The sequence below is a fragment of the Aquila chrysaetos genome, chromosome 2, assembly GCF_900496995.4.
Source record: "Aquila chrysaetos chrysaetos chromosome 2, bAquChr1.4, whole genome shotgun sequence".
NCBI classification, from domain to species: Eukaryota; Metazoa; Chordata; class Aves; order Accipitriformes; family Accipitridae; genus Aquila; species Aquila chrysaetos.
In genome coordinates, this window is record NC_044005.1 from 45,096,260 (window position 1) to 45,114,849 (window position 18,590).

General features: G+C 45.9%; 1 protein-coding gene and 1 long non-coding RNA gene across 5 annotated transcripts; one reads left to right on the forward strand and one right to left on the reverse strand.

Annotated features, from left to right (window-relative positions):
- Positions 1-1,502: 1,502 nt before the first annotated feature.
- On the reverse strand, positions 1,503-2,598 carry LOC115334368. The gene is made up of 2 exons (XR_003921099.1): positions 2,202-2,598; positions 1,503-1,703 (listed from the first exon to the last, which is right to left on the reverse strand). It is a non-coding gene; the product is annotated as an uncharacterized LOC115334368 (long non-coding RNA).
- Positions 2,599-2,722: 124 nt separating this feature from the next.
- DDB2 (damage specific DNA binding protein 2) lies at positions 2,723-18,388 on the forward strand. Of its 4 annotated transcripts, none has more exons than XM_029998372.2 (11): positions 2,723-2,845; positions 4,085-4,268; positions 7,141-7,271; positions 8,377-8,568; positions 11,322-11,488; positions 12,599-12,698; positions 14,092-14,269; positions 15,530-15,675; positions 15,952-16,116; positions 16,430-16,475; positions 17,170-18,388. In XM_029998372.2, the coding sequence occupies exons 2-11, from the start codon at positions 4,097-4,099 to the stop codon at positions 17,418-17,420; spliced, it is 1,548 nt and encodes a 515-aa protein (XP_029854232.1). In that variant the 5' UTR covers positions 2,723-2,845; positions 4,085-4,096; the 3' UTR covers positions 17,421-18,388. The 4 variants fall into 4 exon arrangements, with proteins under 4 accessions (XP_029854232.1, XP_029854203.1, XP_029854212.1 ...); XM_029998343.2 differs by lacking the exon at positions 2,723-2,845 and adding an exon at positions 3,045-3,159; XM_029998352.2 differs by lacking the exons at positions 2,723-2,845; positions 11,322-11,488 and adding exons at positions 3,051-3,159; positions 9,428-9,573.
- The last annotated feature ends 202 nt before the right edge of the window (positions 18,389-18,590 follow it).

An 18,590-nucleotide genomic window follows, 5' to 3' on the forward strand; every position in this document is an offset into this window, starting at 1 on the left:
CAGGTAAACGAGGTCATTACAATAGTGATATTATTGTTCATTTTCGTGGTGCAGGGCAGCTCAGTAGCAGTCATGGGATAGAAGGAGGTCAGATAGCATGATATTTTTACTCTTTTATCTCTTAGGATTATATATTTTTTCCTACTTTTTAGTGGAATACAGGCTTGTTTTCATATGCACGCCAAATTCAGTTCCTGTAATGGTACTCTTTACATCAGTAGTCAGACTAAAGTAGCCAAAAATATTCACGCTTTGGACAAAGATCCTGGCGACAAGGAGGCAGAATACCTAATGGCATTACAAATAGCATGAAGTTGATCGTCTTAGTCACAATATAGCTTTACCAGACCCAGTGACAAGACAGCTTTATTCTGCAGTAGAGAACCACATCCCATAACTAAGGCAGAGCCTCAACATAATGGTATGTCAGACAAAACACATCATAAAAATAAGCCTAATATCCTGCCCACGCATAATTATACTCCTCTGACTTTGCTGCATACTGTAGTTCAAAGAGTGTAAAACTATAAATACATATAAGAATATTTTTTCAAATTAGTCTTTCTCTGGCTTGCTCAGTGTACCGTACAGACAGCTCAGTGTACAGACGCTGAGCTGTGGCACCCCGGGCCAGTGGCATTTCTTCTGTGCGTGATTTGTGTACTATCTGCTATTCTTGTCCTTAGTGAATAATAATTACAAAAATACCTGGTGATTCTCTAGAGAGAAAGCAAACTTGGTGTTAATAACTGATAGAATTACGGTATTTAGCATACTGTGTTCAACATTGGTGCGGACTCACCTTGAGTACTGCGTGCAGTTCTGGGCACCACAACTTAAGAAGGATGTGAAGGTCCTTGAATGCGTCCAGAGGAGGGCAACAAAGCTGCTGAAAGGGCTGGAAGGAATGTCCTATGAGGAGCAGCTGAGGACTTTGGGCTTGTCTAGTTTGGAGGAAAGGAGGCTGAGGGGCGACCTCATTGCTCTCTACAGCTTCCTGAGGAGGGGGAGAGGGAGGTGCTGATCTCTTCTCCCCGGTATCCAGTGATATGACGCATGGGAACAGTTCAGAGCTGCGCCTGGGGAGGTCTAGATTGGACATTAGGAAGCATTTCTTTACCAAGAGGGTGGTCAAACACTGGAACAGGCTTCCTAGAGAGGTGGTCGATGCCCCAAGCCTGTCAGTGTTTAAGGGGCATTTGGACAGTGCCCTTAATACCATGCTTTAACTTTTGGTCAGCCCTCAATTGGTCAGGCAGTTGAACTAGGTGATCGTTGTAGGTCCTTTCCAACTGAAATAGTCTAGTCCATTCCATGCCATTCTAAAAAATGCTAACCGTGGTAGCTCCAAGAGGGAAATGCATAGGTTACTCTGTGTGTGCTCTGCACGGGGACGCTACTGCTGGGAGACAAATGGAGCGGGGACAGGAAGTGCACATCTTTGCTGGAGATAACTTGGATAACAGTTTTCAGAGTTTTCTTTGGGATTAATACATAGAACATTGAAATTAATACAAGTCTTTCAATCTACTTTGAGAAGGTTGGTATCTGGGCCCCTTTTTTCAGTTACAAATTTTGAAATGTACCTCTTTTAAAGCATATGAAAACAAAAAGATATTAAGATTTATGTAATTTGGTGTTTTCTTGGTGATTCCTGATGAATTCCATAGATTCTGTCTCCAATGACGATGACTTCTGCAGACCTATAGATGAGACCATTGATCACTGTCAATATAAAAAGGATCTTTTTCTACAGTAGTTTCCCTTCCTGGAAGTCAAGCCTTTGAGGCTTTGGAGGGAAGAAGTGCTACGTTCACTTATTCCTTTTGCTATGTTTTGCTAATGAGTACGTACAGTTCTAAAGAATGTTGTGTATTACAGAAGTGCTCGATAAGACTTTAAGATTTGCTAATTGGGTTGACGTATATGTTCAAAACCAGATTGTGTTGTCTGTTGGTGGTTATCATCTTTTGCGTATGTCATTCCGATACTCATTCCTAGGACAGCAGCAGCTAGTACAACCTTGTTACAGCTCAGAAGAAAAGCACAGAGTCTGCGTCTTTGTTGTTTTTCTTAGTAGTTTTTCTATGCATTCCCTAATATGTGAGAAACTGCATAGGCAACTATAGTTATAGTGCAAAAAAAGCCCAACACCCAAACCCAAACCCTAAAGCCCCACAATTCGAGGAGTGGTTACGTACAGATATTTTGGGACCAGTGTTCATAGCCAGCTGCGTGGATGACTGGACCTTAATTACTCAGCATAGTTACTGGTAGGCCTGGAGCATGGGACCCTACTGCTGCGGAGGTAAGGTTCCGCACGCAAGATGGCCGGCAGACAGCAGCCTCCTTCGCAGGTGGAGGGGAAGCGTTGGTACCTCCAGCTGTGTCGGTTAGGGCTCTTCCTTCCCCATTCTTGTCTGCTTCGTCACGTTAAGATCTGGCAGTCTCTGAGCTGATCTTGCCGTGACATTTTATCTGCCTTTAAAGTGCATTTTGTTGAGTTCCAACACCAGGTGCTGCTTCTTGTGGAAGCTGTGTTCTGAAATAGCATCTTTTTTTTGCTTGCCGTACTTCGGGCCCTTACCACACAGCTTTGATATGCCAATCTGGTGCTCCAGAAACTAGCGAAGCGCATAAGATTCCGAGTCCTGCACCAAAAAACCCAACAACAACAAACAACAAGCTGCCGGAGGACGCCTCACGGACTTCGGCTGCCTGTTTCGGGCTGGGCCACGGGCGCAGCGTGGGCCTCGCAGCGGCCTCCCGTGCCCTCCCGCCCCCGTGGAGCCGGGGGTGCTGCTCACGCTGATGGCGGCCGCCGCCGCGGCCCGGCCGGCGGGCGGTAAGGACGGTGGAAGGCTGGTGTGGGGGGGTGTGGGGGGGAGAAGGCAGCGGCTGGGGCAGGCACCCCCGGCCTTCCCCCTGCCCCTCAGCGGCGAAGGGTCGGCGGGGCCCGCGGGCTCGGCGCCGCTCTCCCGGGGGCGGGCGGGGGAGCCCTCCCTTCCCGCGGGGCCGCGCCGGGAGCCGCTGCCCCCCCCCCCCCCCCGCCTTGCCTTGCCTTCCCTTCCCGCCCCGGTTATGAAACCGCGGGGGAGGGGCCGGCTGCCGCCCGCCGTCCTCGGCCGCGCCGGGGGAGCGGAGGCCGCCGGAGCGCAGGTGAGAGCGGGGCGGCCCTTCCCGCCCTAGGCCGCGGGGGAAAGCGGGCCGGGGCCCGGCGGGCCGCGGGGCCGGGTGAGGCCCGGTAGGCGCGGGGCGGGCGCTATTTGGGGAAGCTTGCGCGGTGCCTGCCGAGCTATATTTGAGACGGGCAGATAACCCCGTGACAGGCATTCCGGAATTATAAATAAGTTTAGCGCTAAACTAAACGGGATCAGCCCGTGGGAGGCTCTTCGCGGAGGAGCTTCTGGGGCTGCAAACGGCGTGTGACGCATCGCCCGCCGGCTCGGAGGAAGGCTGTGGGAGGGAGGCCCGCGCCTTTCCTCAGGGGCCGGGCGGCGTTTTGGTGGTCACAGCAGGAGACACGAGTGGCCGCGTCCCGCCGCCGGTCAGAAGAGCGGTTCAAAGCGCGGTTGCCAGCTGGTGTAGGAGCCCAGTCCAAATACCAGGTGGTGGATGTGAGGAAAAGTGGCCGTTGAATGGGGAGTACCTTCTGAGCCTACTTGGTGGAAGACCAGTCGGCCCTGGGCATCGTCATAAGAGCTCTGACCTTTTTCTTAGCTGAATCTAAAGAGCTCAGCGTGAGCTACTGGAGAAACAGTTAGGGTATTATGTGGTTTCGCAGATGTGCTTTATGCAGATCTCTGGGTTCTAAGCTTAAAAGTTTGGTAGAAGCACATCTGTCCAAACATATTCTAATGCTTTAGAATACGTTCATTTTCATATGTGAACAAAGAAGAGTTTATTGAACCTGTTCCCCTCTCCAGCAGAGCACAACAAAAAGCTAGTGTCATGCTGATGAAAGAGCGTACAGGTAAAATCACTACTTTCAGACCACTGGGATATGTTTCATTCCCGTTTTCCTCTCTGTCCTCTAGTTAAAAGTGTATGACAGTCTTACCTTCCACACTTTGTTTGCTTTTAGCGGTCAGACAGAATGGCTCCAGTGAACCAGCCAAAGGACAAGAAGCATGAGAGGGCTCATGAGCATTGGACGGAAGAGGCAAAATCAGCTGGGAAGAGGAAACCGGACTACGAGGAACTAGGGAATGAGCCACAAGCAAAGAGGTTGTTTGTGAGAAAAACATCCAAGCCCCCAGAGAAAATCGGTAACATTTCCTCAGATCCTTACTGTTTCTCCCAGCCAGATTTACCCTAACTGACAGGCATCGACTAGTTGAAGAGGGAGAATGCCAAGAAGTGTGTTCAGACATGAGTATTCAGATGGGGTTATATATTGAAGTGATACACGGACACGTACTGGGGTAGTACACCCTCCAATTATCTGTCTAGTGAGTGTGTGTGCCTGCGTGCGTGTTTCATTTTTGAGACTCCGTACACCTTTGTTGAAGCCTGGTTACTGAAGGTGCAGTCACAGCTTATTTGAGGGTGGGTAAGTTTTGTGGAATTCCTGAATTACCAGACGTCTGCTTTATTGTAGGGCAGACCAATCTTTGTAATACATTGTTTTTTCTCCCATCCAATTCTTAATGCGGTTTCATAGTTGTAAGGTTGGTATCCTACAGCATGCAGTCTAAACTGGCATTTCCACCCAATTCTTTGCATATTTGAGCTTTTGCTACAGCAAGTAGGAGTACTTTCTACCTCTGTGTTCAGATTAGACTGGACAGAATTTCCACTAATCACTTCTCCTCATGTGCATTTTTTTCCTTTAGTATGTAACTTTAAAAAAAAAAAAATCTCTTAAAAGACTTTTGATATAATGAGGAGAGGTGATTAAATTCTAAGATACTGGAAAGGTTACTGCTTTGCATTGCCAGGAAAGTTGTGTAGGCTTCACTTACACTAAGGACTATTTTCATAGAGTCATAGAATCATTTAGGTTGGAAAAGACCTTTAAGATCATCAAGTCCAAACGTAAATCTAACACTGCCAAGCCCACCACTAAACCATGTCCCTAAGTGCCACGTCTACATGTCTTTCAAATACCTCCAGGGATGGTGACTGAACCACTGCCCTGGGCAGCCTGTTCCAATGCTTGACAACCCTTTCAGTGAAGAAATTTTTCTTAGTATCCAATCTAAACCTCCAATCTAAACCTCTCCTGGCGCAACTTGAGGCTGTTTGCTCTTGTCCTATCGCTTGTTACTTGAGAGAAGATACTGACACCCACCTCGCTACAACCTCCTTTCAGGTAGTTGTAGAGAGTGATGAGGTCTCCCCTCAGCCTCCTTTTCTCAAATAAAACCTTTAATTCCATCATTTGTTTAGGAGATCACTAGAGTTACTGCCTTGTGCGGAAATACTACACACTTTCGGTACAGTTTTGGCTTTAAGGACTGAGAAATCATTGAAGTGTTTTTCAACAGTCAGGATACAGGAGTTCTATGATTTCTTACATTTCCATTGTCTGGTGTATAACTCCAAACTTGGAGCAGTTGGCAGTGTGAACACTGGATGTGCAGGCAAAATACTCTTGTCTGGAAGGATTTCTGTGTATAATTGTGGATGGTTAAAGCATCTTCTGTAGTTAATTTAGCTAGATGATTTTCATTTTAACTTCATGGCCTGATTTTCAGATTTGGTAAGCATCTGCAGTTCCCGTAAGGTTCAGAGGGAATTGGATGTAGCTAGTACTTTGGAAAAATGAGACCAATCAAATTCTTCCCTTAAGCCTTTTCTAAAAAGATGAAGACCTTTGTGTTTGAGCTTTTCCATTCTGTGTTCCAGTTTTGATTTCTATGTGTTCTGGAAAAAATAATTTTTTTCTCCTGAGCCATATAGGACAGGTTCAGTTTCTTGCAGTTGAAACAATTTTTTTAAAGGGTTTCTTCCAGCAGATTCTAAAAAGGCCTAAAGTTTGTTTCTTAATAAATCATCCTTCATAATAAAGTGGAATTTCAAAAAAATACCTCCATTTCCATCACCTCTGAAGAAGGAGCTGTAGATGCTAATTCTTCCGTGAAAAAAAGGGATTGGAACATAAATACTTCTATACCTATTTCAACAGGCGTGACAAGTGTTGGCACTATGTTGGCATGTGAACAAAGAAGTTTAGTTTCACACCTGTGCATTTCTAGGCTCCAGTGTTGCATTAAAGAAAGATTTCGTTTAGTTTCTAATCATATAGAATGATCCCTATGGTTTTGGTGTTCTGCTTTTTTTATAAATATCCTTAAATGACAATAACATTTTTGTCTCTTAAGAAATGCATTTGATGTCTAGATCCCCTGGGGCGTTACAGACCATTGCCGTGGGGATGATTAGATCACAGACATGGGACTGAACAGATCCGGTTTTTATGTAAAGGTCCCTGAAGATAAAAACTTGGAACATGAACAAAATATAGAAGCATGCTGTACTCTCAGCAAAAATCACTCCAAACAGAAAGGTTTTTCAGGCGATGAGGCGTCAGCAAGTCTATTATCAAAAACAAAACTCACAGTGCTGTAGGCAGACTGTACGGGCTACAGCACAAGCAGATCGAAAATTCTGATTCACAAGCAGGCATTTCAGGAACTGTGTGGGAACTCATGTTGCTACGCTAGGGGAATTTTCAGGTGTTAACGTTTCTGCTGGTCACACGTCTGACCTTCCCTTTGCTGTACCCCGGGGCTTACCACCTCCTGTGGCGTATTTCCAAGTTGTTGGGACTTTGGGTAGCTTCATTGTATGTTGGGTATGAGCCATTCAAATTGTATACTGTCCAGGAGATGCATCACCTGTGGCATTGCTTTAGTCATCTCCTGTTGTCTTTCTGATAAATCTTTGGCAAGGAGATGGAAGGTTTAACAAGAGGAAGCATGCACAAAGCTCTGGCAGGCTATGGGAAGCACTGGACTCCATAATTGCAGAGGCTGCTGCACCTTAGATATGTAAGAATCATTTAGAGACTTTTATCTTGTGGCTGAAGCTTTTAATGGATGTAGCAGCAAATGCAGATGTCTTACCATGTTTTTTAGTGAACGAGCATGACAGGCGTTGGCTCTCAGTAAGGTTTACTCTTTTCCTCTTTGGCAGGTTGGAGTGGAGGTGGGTCCATGGTGAGAAACAACAGAGTCCTTTTCCATCAGTTGGAGCGGCAGTGCAGCATTGTTCATTATGTCTATCAGAACATGCTGGGAGGCTCCATTCGGGCACAGCTCAGGCAGGTGAGGAGTTTCTCCTTCATGACCGATTGGACATCTCAGCTGCCTACATAAAAACATCTTCAACGCAAGCAGGGAAACTTTAAAGGGGCTTAAAGTTCCTCACATACAGTTGGTGGCTCCCAGTCTGGCGCACCCTTATGTTTCTTAATCCTGTAAAATGCAAGAGCTGCAATGGCTTTCCCTTTCAGTTGACCCGGCCCTGTCACTGTACATTTTATCCTCTGTTAATTCTGTGTTTCCTTGAATCATATTTAAACTTACCCATTGTACCAATTGAGCTATTGCACAGTGCTACTTTTGTATGCTGATCCGACTGTTCTGTTGTACTATTTTTGTATCCACTCTAGTTTTCTAATCATGTCAGGTTTAGCATTGATTTTTGCTCTTCACAGACATATTCCATCAAGTCCGTAATGTTTTACTGTTTTTCAGAGCCATACTCCTTCTTTCATTTGAAAATTAACTTTTTCTGTGACATCTATAGGTGGGAAGCACCTGGGCTAGCTTTATCTTCCAGGTGATTTATTTTAAGTATACAAATGATAAAGAAATCACCAAGCTCATTCAAGCAGTACCTATTCCTCAGATGAATAACAATACAATTGTGTCGTAGTTTCTCATTCCCTATTCAAAGTATTCTGTTCACTCTTACGCTGTATAGTTGAGCTGCAGGCAATTTGGATGGAGGACCATAATATTGTATGTCTGGATGATGTGTAACATTTTGGGATGCTCAGTAAAGACGTAGATAGTCATAAGTGTCTTTTACTGGTGTGGAGGTGTGTTCTTCTCCCTTAGGTGTGTTCTTCTCCCTTGTTAATTATCCTGCCTTTTTTGCTCAGTCCACAAGGCTTGGCTTCCTATGCATCATCCAAAGGGTGATATTTCTCAGTTCTCTGTTGCTTTCTGAGTGCTGCAGCTGTGGATTTGTGTGGTCACGGGCTGTTTCCCTTGGGAACAGCATGTTCTCTTCATTCTACAAGAGGCTTAGAATTTTGTGTGAATGTACTAACAGCAAGGGCAATTAGAAATTGTTAGCCCTCCCCATACAGAGAATCTCAGAGATCCCTGCAAAAGTGATAATTCTCTTTTATCTTTTTAACAGTGTCTGCAGCTGCCCTTTCTGCGTTCTCTTGCCTCATACCGCCTCTTTCGAACAGCAAGTCCCTTTGACAGAAGAGTGACATGCCTGGAATGGCATCCAACACACCCCAGTACTGTAGCTGTTGGTTCCAAAGGTGGAGACATCATCCTTTGGGACTATGAAGTACTTACTAAAACCTGCTTCATAAAAGGGGTAAGCCTCTGGGTGCGTGGAATGGGTGGGAGAGAAAATTGGAGTACCACCAAATACCGCAGACTAAAACTGAGGTCTGTTGTGAGAAGCCCATAAGGGTCTTGGGTGGCAGAGTAGCCAGCTATGGGGCAGGACTGAGGTGCAGCAACGTGTCTGTTCCTAAGTCCCAGACTCTTCTAGCCCTGGGGAGAGCTGAGGCGTGTTGATTAAGTGCATAATGAAGCAGTACTTGATGTGTGCTCAGTGGAAAAATAATACAGCAACTGGCAAAACAGTTATGTTGAAGGGATGCCGGAAACAAGTAGGCAGAGAGGGTCTGTCTGTCTGTTTTAGGTCTTGATCTTTCTCTGCTTACCTTTTATTCTGTGTCAGATGAGGAAACATCTTTGAGTGGGGAGAAACAAAGTCCCTTTAGATAAAGTAAGAAACTAGGGGTAGAATGAATGGTTTACACAGCTGGCATGCCCCCTTGTTGCTGTATTCAGCCATTCCAACAGGGGCTCAAAGACTCTGTAACTTTTATCCCCTTTCTAAATTAACATAGGTATGCACTGGGAGGAGGTCTATCCTCCAGAAATTCCAGAGTCATCTTTCTCTTTTTGTAAATAGTGTGGTGCCAGCCAGCCAGGGAACACGTTGTCTGGGGACTGAAGGAGTTGCAGTTTTGTCCTCCAGGAGGGCAGCTGTCTAGACAGCCATCATGTGGGAAGACATGGTTGTCTTTGCCTCCTTGAAGGGCTGTGGTGTGTTTCACTGTTGCTGTTAAGGACATAGCAGTGAATGCAGACTTAACAGAACATACTTTTCTCCTTCCCCATCACTCAGTGGATTTTTCTTTTGTTCATCCCCTTCCTTGTAGATGGGAGCTGGAGGGGCCATCACAGGAATGAAGTTTAACCCTTTTAACCCTAGTCAGCTGTATACTTCGTCAGTTGCCGGCACTACCACCCTGCAGGATTTTAATGGCAATACTGTCCGGGTCTTCACCAGCACCGAGGACTGGGAGTAAGAAATACAGCAATGCTTTGGGCCCCTGTGTCCTGCTGGCAGGAGCGCTGCAGAGAGAGAGAGAGAGAGAGAGAGAGAGAGAGAGAGAGAGATGTTTGTCTGTAATATGTGGAGCTGGGCTTCCTCTTCTCCATATACATGTCCTTTATCCTCTTAATTTCAGGGATCCTCTCTCCTCCAGGGAGGCTCACTCCTTTTTTATTTTTCCTTGAAATGGGGTGGTGGGTAGGAGAGAGCTTTTCTTCATGAAGGGGAGGGACTCTGATGCTGCTTACTTCCTGCTATACATGGAAGAGTGTGGGGGTGTCAGTGGATTTCCTTAGCTGTCTATTCTTAAACCTCCCATAGCTCTGTGCCCTGGGGACCTTCTAACCTCTTCCCCTGTTAGCAGGGCTGCCTGTTGTCAGATGGTTTTTACAGGACAATTTATAGTCCTGTCAGTGCTTCTCCACAAAAGCCACTGACTTAAAGTGGTGCGTGTCATAAGGATCACCCCAATTCATCCCACCTAATTTTTGGTGCTTATCTAAAATACCAAAATTAAGAGTCTGGGCTCCTTCAGTAGTGAGTGGAAAGAGGAGATGAATCGCTAGAGGCAATCGCTAGAGGCAACTCTGGCTGCCTATGCTTAGAATCGCTCTCTCAGACTGGTGCTTTTTCTGTGGAGTCATGAGGAAGCCTGAGCTCTTCAGTTAGTTACTTCAGTTCAGTGCTTAAAGGTAAGTGAGGGAATTTGGGTTAGCATCCTCTTCACTTTTCCCCACCTGATTGCTTCCGGGTGGTGACTTTCATGGTTGGTTTCCAAATTGGCTGTTCCAGCTGTAACCTTATAAGAGGGCAGAAGGTGAACCCAAGTAATGCTGGGATGACTGGCCAGGTGAGCAGGGAGGGATAGACTGGGTCCTGGGACATGAGGATCTTGTATCCCAGTGGGATGCCTGTCACAGCAACAATACCTGGATTTGAAAAGGCATGCCATCCTCCTTCTACTGCTGTGGGGACAGGCAGGCTCTACAGGCGGGCCTTTTCTTATCCTCATTGGCTTCTTGAAATCTAGCATTTACAGTGAGACTTACATTAAGTAGTTGCTCTGTGAGCAGCAGATGGAGTGCACTTGAGTATCAAAGAGTTGGGGGACTCCCAGCTAGCATCTTTCTCTTCTGTCTTTGTGTAGGGTTTCCACGATTCCTCCGTAGACAGATTGGGGGAAAATAACAACAATATAACGCAGAACATAAGATTCCTGTGCCATGGGGTTAGCAGTAGGATTTTTCCTTGCACTGCTCTCATTCTGCCTGCTGGTACCTTGAGAAAGACCAGATACAGCACTGGAAGCAGCCTGTAGGGAACTGGTCAATGAAGTCTCTGTAAGAATAGTTTCGTGCAAGACTGTCATGAGATTTGATGTGGTTTCGGCATGGAATGGGGCTGGTTTTGCTTGTGATCTCCTAAGCCTGGTCTGAGCCAGGTGGTTCACTGCAAATTAGTCATACCCCTGTAGCAGAAGCAGCAGTGCTGCTAATGAGGTTTTCAGCCCAAAGTGGTGGGGTTGAATTTACAGGCTTAGAATGTATGTGCTCAGATTGGAAACAGATTAGAAAAAAATGGGTTCTTAGGTATGTGCCCTGTCAGAAAGCAGTGCATTGTACCTAGGGAAACCAGCAGTGTTCCAGGAGATGAGCGTTGCATTAATATTTTGTCTTCCATTCTAACCTTGATGCCTCTTGGCTTTGTGTGTATTCCAGAAAGGGCCAGGAGATTCTCTCGGAGACATCAAGTTCAGTCCTTATGAGTCAGTGAAGCTTTATGTGGCATCAGGGGATGGCACCCTGAGTCTGCAGGACCTTGAGGGCAGAGCGGTGCAGGTGATCTCCCGTGCCCCGGACTGTGGCCATGAGTACCATAATGTTTGGTGAGAAGGGAGCACCACAAGGTTGATTCTCTGTTCCTTGGGGTTAATGCTGCGCTGCTTCTTGTGCTCTCTAACATCTTCATCTTTGCCAGTGTTAGGAGACTCTCAGTATGAATTGGTCTTGTGAGGGAGCTTGGAGACAGGCTCCTGGTCCCAACCCTAACACTGCAGGGTGGGTGACAAGCTAGGCAGCCACAGGGCACTTAGGCTTTTACAGTAGCTGGGCATGCTGCCTGCATCTTCTGGTGTTGCTTGCTGGTGACGCCATCTCCTGTCTTGCAGATACTGACAGCTTTGCACTTCATAAAGCGTGAGGTGAGAAGAGGAGGATAACTTCCTCCTCTTCATTGTCGTCAGTGTTCTGTTTTGTCTGGAGCAGCTCAGGTAGCATAGGAAAGCCACAAAGCATTCCTGCACAGTATGAGTTTCAGGTTATTGAGTTTACCCTGCTGCCCTTCTGGAGCCTTCAGGCTCGCCATGCTAATTTCCATGACCTTGAATTCTAGAATAATTTATCTTTGCAAATGAAGTGTTCCCAACAGGTTCCCAAAGGACCGCAACTTTATTCTCACTGCCCTTTCCCTCCCAGCAGAGCTGGGGTTAAGATGTATGTCTTTATCAGATAAGTCTCTATTCAGTTTTGTATCCTGGAGCATGAAGTTGAGACAGTTTGATGTGCAACTTTCCAGTCCAAAGCTTTTGTCTTTTCTTTACTGCTGCTTCAGTGTCTTGTGGAAAACGTCATTTTAAAGCTGTTGCTGTACATTTGTCAATGTCACAAGGGTGTTCTGATCTTTCCCAAGGTGTGTCCATGTGCAGGCACCAAGCGGCTCTTCAGCCTCTATTATGTTCCACTGCCCCAATGTGTCACGCTCCATCTAATGAGCACTTCACAAATGACTAGGAAGTTATTTCATATTCAGTCACCAACAGAAAGCATTGCTGATAAGCCGTCCCCCTTCCTGATACTCAGGCCCACACCATCAGGAGGGAGATTGCAGTTACAATCTGTTGCAGTCTCCCTTGTTCAGGGACGACATGTGAACCAGAGCTCCGCTGCCTTCACTTGCCTGTGGGAGGCAGCACTAATTTTGGTGTCTTTCCCTCTAGTTGCTGGTACTGCAGTGTTGATGTTTCTGCAAGCTGCCGAGCAGTGGTGACAGGTGATAATGTGGGCAACGTGGTCCTGCTCAGCACTTCTGGTGAAGAGGTTTGTATGGCTCCATGCAGCGTCTCCTCTACGGGAATCTTCATGGCTCACGTGCTTTCCTACACTACAGGGACCCTGAAAAGAGGAGCAAGTATCTTGCAGCTCAGGAGATGAGTCCACCCATTGTCTAGGTGGTGAGAAGTCCTCCACTTTTGCCATTCATTAGGCATTTTCACATTGTTGAGCATAATGGTAATAATTCCCAAACAGGGACTGTGTTGTGTGCTACCCCTTCCTTAAGAGTATTTGCTACTGGTCAGAGTAATTATAGGGCAACCTGAAGATGTGAGCACCCTCTGCCAACAACCTTCACACTTCCAGAATCTTAGTGCACTGATGGGAGTCGTTTAGGAGATACTGCTTTGATGTATACCCTTCCCTGACCTTGGAGTAGTACACAACAGTAATTAAGCGGTTGGGATAGGAATTGCATTACTGCCATTAGACACGAGAGGGCAGGCAGAGGCAGACTGCACCTTCGAGTCTGAAGCAGTACAGAAGCATATTAGAGGATAGTTGGGAGCGGGCCCTGCTTTCAAGAGCCTGCTGTACCATCACACCAGAATTACTGTTTCTCCCGCCTGTAAGGGTAACATCTCTAAGAGTTTGCCACCCAATGAGCTGTGGCCAGAAGCAGCTGTGTAAATTAGTGGGCAGAGTCGAGTGCTCCAAATGATTTGTGCTTATTCGAGGTTAGTTGCTTCCTTTCCTTTTTTTCTCCTGAAAGAATGTGACAGTCTTTTCTGTACTTGGGGGATACCCATTGTTGTAGGGAGGATGGGCCAGCTTCACCCTTTTGATTAGAAATAATCTTCAGGCTTCGGATAGGAATTTATTCGTGGCCAGTTCATATCCATTTGTTCTTGTTAATTGAAATATTTCTCCTACCCTGCTGTTTCTTTGCTGATGTATTTCTAGAAGCCAATTATATCCCCTCTTATCTTTTTTACTAAGATAAACAAAGCGAGCTCTTTTGGTCTTCTCCCACAGAGCAGTCCCTTCCTTATTACTACCTCGGCAGCACATTTTCTGTACCTGTTCCAGTTTGTTTTAATTCTTCTGCAGGTGGAAGACTGGCACTGCATAAAGTATTCCAGATGTGATCTTGCTTTGTACAGTGGCACTAATACTTCCTCCATGAACGAGGGATTGCGTTTTCCTTTCTCATAGCTGTAATAAATTTGTGGATCAAAGTTCTCCTAGAATTAAATAGTTCCCATGGTCATTCTCCTTTCTTGTTTCCAGTGGATAAACTCTTGGTGTATTGTAGAAGTTTTGTTACTCTGTAAATGGGAGACCTCTTTAGTCTGCACTAGTAGATTATTACTCCATTTCTTTACTCCAGATCTTGATCATTTTTTGTCTGTATGATTTTCTGTTTCCTCTGCTGCAGATTTGGAAGCTGAAATTGCACAGGAAGAAAGTGACTCATGTGGAGTTTAACTCCCGATGTGAGTGGTTGTTGGCCACAGCGTCTGTGGATCAGACAGTCAAAATCTGGGACCTCAGAAACATCAAACACAAAATGAATTTTCTTCATGTGCTTCCTCATGACAAACCTGTCAATGCAGGTGCGTTGAGATAAGGATTTCATTGCATGGATGTCTGCAGAGAATCCACTCAGCTCAGCTTCTATTATTGTAGCAACGTTAGCTTTTGCTCAGATTCGAAGTTGCACAGTAGCTAGTGTTAAAGCAAGGAAGGCATTGGGACCGTGTCGCCAGAGGCAGGGCGGTAGCACAGTCTTAGACTTGCCATACAAACTGTGGCACTGTGCCTTGAGAGGTGAGTGTGGAACCATCAGCAGTGGCTGAGATTAGAAAACTGACTGTATTGGGGCAGTTACTTTGACAAAAGCAGAGCATGGAACTCAAACCTCTGTTTCTTGGGTGTGGTTTTAGAGTTCATGGAAGTCCAAACTGCAGGTGTGTGTCTCCAACTTTTCCACTTTCTGTCGTCGTTTAACCCCAGCCAGCAGCCAAGCACCATGCAGCCGCCCGATCACTCACTTCCCCACCCACCCAGTGGGATGGGGGAGGGAATTGGAAAAAAAAAAGTAAAACTTGTGGGTTGAGATAAGAACAGTTTAATAGAACAGAAAAGAAGAAACTAATAATGGTAACACTAATAAAATGACAATAGTAATAATTAAAGGACTGGAATATGCAAGTGATGCACAATGCAATTGCTCACCACCCACCAACCGATGCCCCATTAGTCCCCGAGCGGCAATCCTGCCCACCCCCACTCCCCCCAGTTTATATACTGGACATGATGTCACATGCTGTGGAATACCGCTTCGGCCAGTTGGTTCAGCTGTCCTGGCTGTGTCCCCTCCCAGCTTCTTATGCCCCTCCAGCCTTCTTGCTGGCTGGGTATGAGAAGCTGAAAAACCCTTGACTTTTGACTAAACACTACTTAGCAACAACTGAAAACATCAGTGTGTTATCAGCATTCTTCTCATACTGAACCCCAAACATAACACTATACCAGCTACTAGGAAGACAATTAACTCTATCCCAGCTGAAACCAGGACACTTTCAATTTGAATGAGCAAGTTCCTTTCTTTGCAATGTCTCTTTCTGTGATTCTAAAATGAGAATAATGATTCTTCTATGTAACCCAGCACTGTAGGTTTCAGCTTACTGTTTGTAAGAGCTTTGAGTTTGTTTGAGACAGGTAAAGTCTTGTCTGTTGGGACACATGTCCATATTCACATCCCTATTAAAGAAATAGCAATGGATTTCCAATCAGAGAAATGCAACTTTTATGTTTCTTGTCAGTTAACAGCATTATGATCTTTTGTTTGCCTTATTGTCCCCCTCTTCTAGCTTACTTCAGCCCAACAGATGGTGCCAAGCTCCTGAGCACAGACCAGCGCAGTGAAATCAGGGTTTACTCATCTTCAGACTGGACCAAGCCACAGCATCTGATCCCACATCCACATCGGCAGTTTCAGCACCTCACACCTATTAAGGTGAGTTAAACCACCAGTCTGAGAGGAGTATCATGCTTGGTGCTAGCAGCCGGCTCTAAATCAGAAATGGTCTGATTTCTGGTCAGGATACTACATTGGGGGTGGATATTCACACTGCTACAGCTCGCAGCAGAGTGCTATTCTGAGGATACTCATGTTCTTCAGACTGTGAGTGGGATGTACAAACTGTTGCTCATACTGCAGGTTGTCTGGTGTGTGTCAGTACGAGCGCTGTCCCTTTCTCTTAACTCCCCCGTTGCTGTGCTCTATGACTAGGCAACATGGCATCCTCGCTATGACCTCATTGTAGCAGGTCGCTACCCAGACCCTAAGTTCCCAGGGTACACGGTGAATGAGCTACGAACTGTTGATGTATTCGATGGAAACACCGGGGAGATGGTTTGTCAACTCCATGATCCAAATGCTTCTGGTATCATCTCGGTGAGTTGAGTACTGCAGCTAAAAGGACCGCTGTGTATTGAACCGCAGCCAAGAGATAAGGGTTAGGGACTAGAACAATAGGAGTATCCTCTTTACTTGTGACAGACTCACGCTCTCGTGGGGGTATGGCTGCCAGCTAAAGCTGCTGACTCGAGCAGGGCTGGTCCATGGTCATCTGTGGGTTTTCTGTGATACTCTTCAGGGAACATTGGGTTTTCCAGATGGTTTGTTGCCGTTACATAAGCCGTGGTGCTCTTCCGACTCTTATATAAGCAGTGATGCTCTTACAGACTGACTGTGTTTCCATTTGCAGCTCAACAAATTTAACCCTATGGGAGACACGCTGGCTTCTGGCATGGGTAAGTAAAGAGCACCTGGGGCACTAAGCACAGGTGGGTTCCAGTCCCAGAAAAGGGCAGGCTTGTTTCTCCAGACTAAAGTGAGTTGTGACTGAGGGTTTCCCAAATCCCGCTTGCTAGAGGTCCTCTATAATTTCCTACATCTATAAAAGAAATCAAGACCTTCTTTTCAGTCTTTCACCTTGCAGTTAGAAAACGGGTTGCTAGTCATCTCCGGTGAAATATTCCCAGGAGTGTGGAGTCTGGAAGAGTGAGAAGCCTGCCCGCAGCAGGGTGCTGCTGCCATCTGCCGCCCATGTAACTGTAGCAGAAAACGACGGCGGTGGTGGGGGAAGCCTTTTCCTCCTAGGCTGTACCCTCTCCCTTCGTTTAATTTATCTCATTTCCTAGGCTGCATAGCCAAGATTACTCAGTTTTTCGCAGGCTGTATGGAATTAAGGGAGTCGGCTATAGATTTAGGTCTTAGACCTGTGACAGATGAGATGAGGAATTACTTGATTATATTTCTTAATTAGATCAAATTTCCATGGCTGTGTGGAGATAACATCTGCAATAAATGTCTTTGCATCCTCTGTACCTTGGAAATATCTTAGAACAGACAAAGCATTTTGAATTTCTGGCATTTAAGTGACATAGCCTAAAGTATTATATTTGAGGTAGTGTTTCTGATGCAGTGTTTAATTTTTCCTCTCAGGCTTTAATATTCTGATCTGGAGCCGGGAGGAGATGGTGGCCAAGAAGCAAGAACATCTTTTGAAAGCCATGACAGAACAGGGGATTGGAAGCTGGAGTTTGTCCAGACGTGGAGGGCAGAGGCAGGCAAACCCTGGGACAAGTAAACTCAAAGCTAACTTACTGTCTTGGGAGCTGGAGGAGATGAGAACAAAAAGCAACGATTCTAAATCACAGGGAAGGAAGCGAAAAGGGAAGGATCTAGGGAACTGATGTAGTATTTTGATCCTTTCTGGATCACAGGGTACAAATTCAGTGTTGGCAATGGGCAGTATAAGCTGTGCAGGGCATTAGACTTCTACTTTGTCCTTCCTCCCTGGATCTGATCTTGATTCCCTGATTCTCTTTACTTCCCCTTCTAGAAAGTTGGGTCAGTACTCAGTTCCTCCTCCAAGTGGAGTTACCACCTGTTTTCTGAGGCACTAGGAAAACTTCAAAGATGTTCTCAGATCCTGCTGAAGTTACTGCTTCCAGCCTGCCATGTCTGCTTGTCATCACTTGTCAGAGGTTACCATCTCGTGCAGTCTGCTGTGGAGCAGCTCATGACAGGGTCCCTCGCCTGTTCTAGTCAAACCGAGCTGAGAGACCCTTTGCTAACAAGCTTAACGTCCTGAAAAAATACAGTGTTCACAGGGGTGAGATGATGGGTAGTTTGGGTAGCCTAGGGAACACCAACCACCCCCACGTGCAAGCTTCTTGGAAAATGTGCGTCTGTCAAGACCTCAGGCTTAGCCTGTTCTGTGCTTGCAGCTATTTAACTAGATCACGAAGAACATGATGATGCCAGAGCTATTCACCTGCCTCATGAGATGCAAGGGCAGTACTGAGCTGGGAACCTACTGATTCTGTAGTTTCTATTTTCAGAGCTCTGGGCTTTTTCTTGCCACTGATGAGGCAATTTTTTTCACCCACACCTATGTGCTTCAGAATGTTGGATAAAAGTGTTGTAAAGCAGAAATGAGGGATTTCTTCCAAACACCCCTGCTCAGAGCCAAATCTCAAGACTGCTGTTAAACTGAAAAGTTGTGCTTTTTCTAGTTCGTTTACAAGGCTGCCTGGGGCCTTGCTGCTGTCCCAGAGGTTGATGGATGGGATGGGCTCAAGGCCTGCTCAGATTCTCTTATGTTCACTTTTATAGTTTCACAGTATTGATATTAATAAAATTTTGTACTAAACTAAAATTCTTCTTTGATACAGAGAGTGGCTGCTTTGAGCATTCTGCTGAACTGCTTTTGTATGGGGGAAGAAGCTACAGACCTTTCTGCAAGAGGGCTAAGAGACCTAGAACAGTGGTAGAAATACAAGTCAGAGTGCTGTGTCTGCAATGGACCCTTCCAAGTTGGACGGGTTGCATTATAAGCTGTATCTGCGCATGGTTGCTGC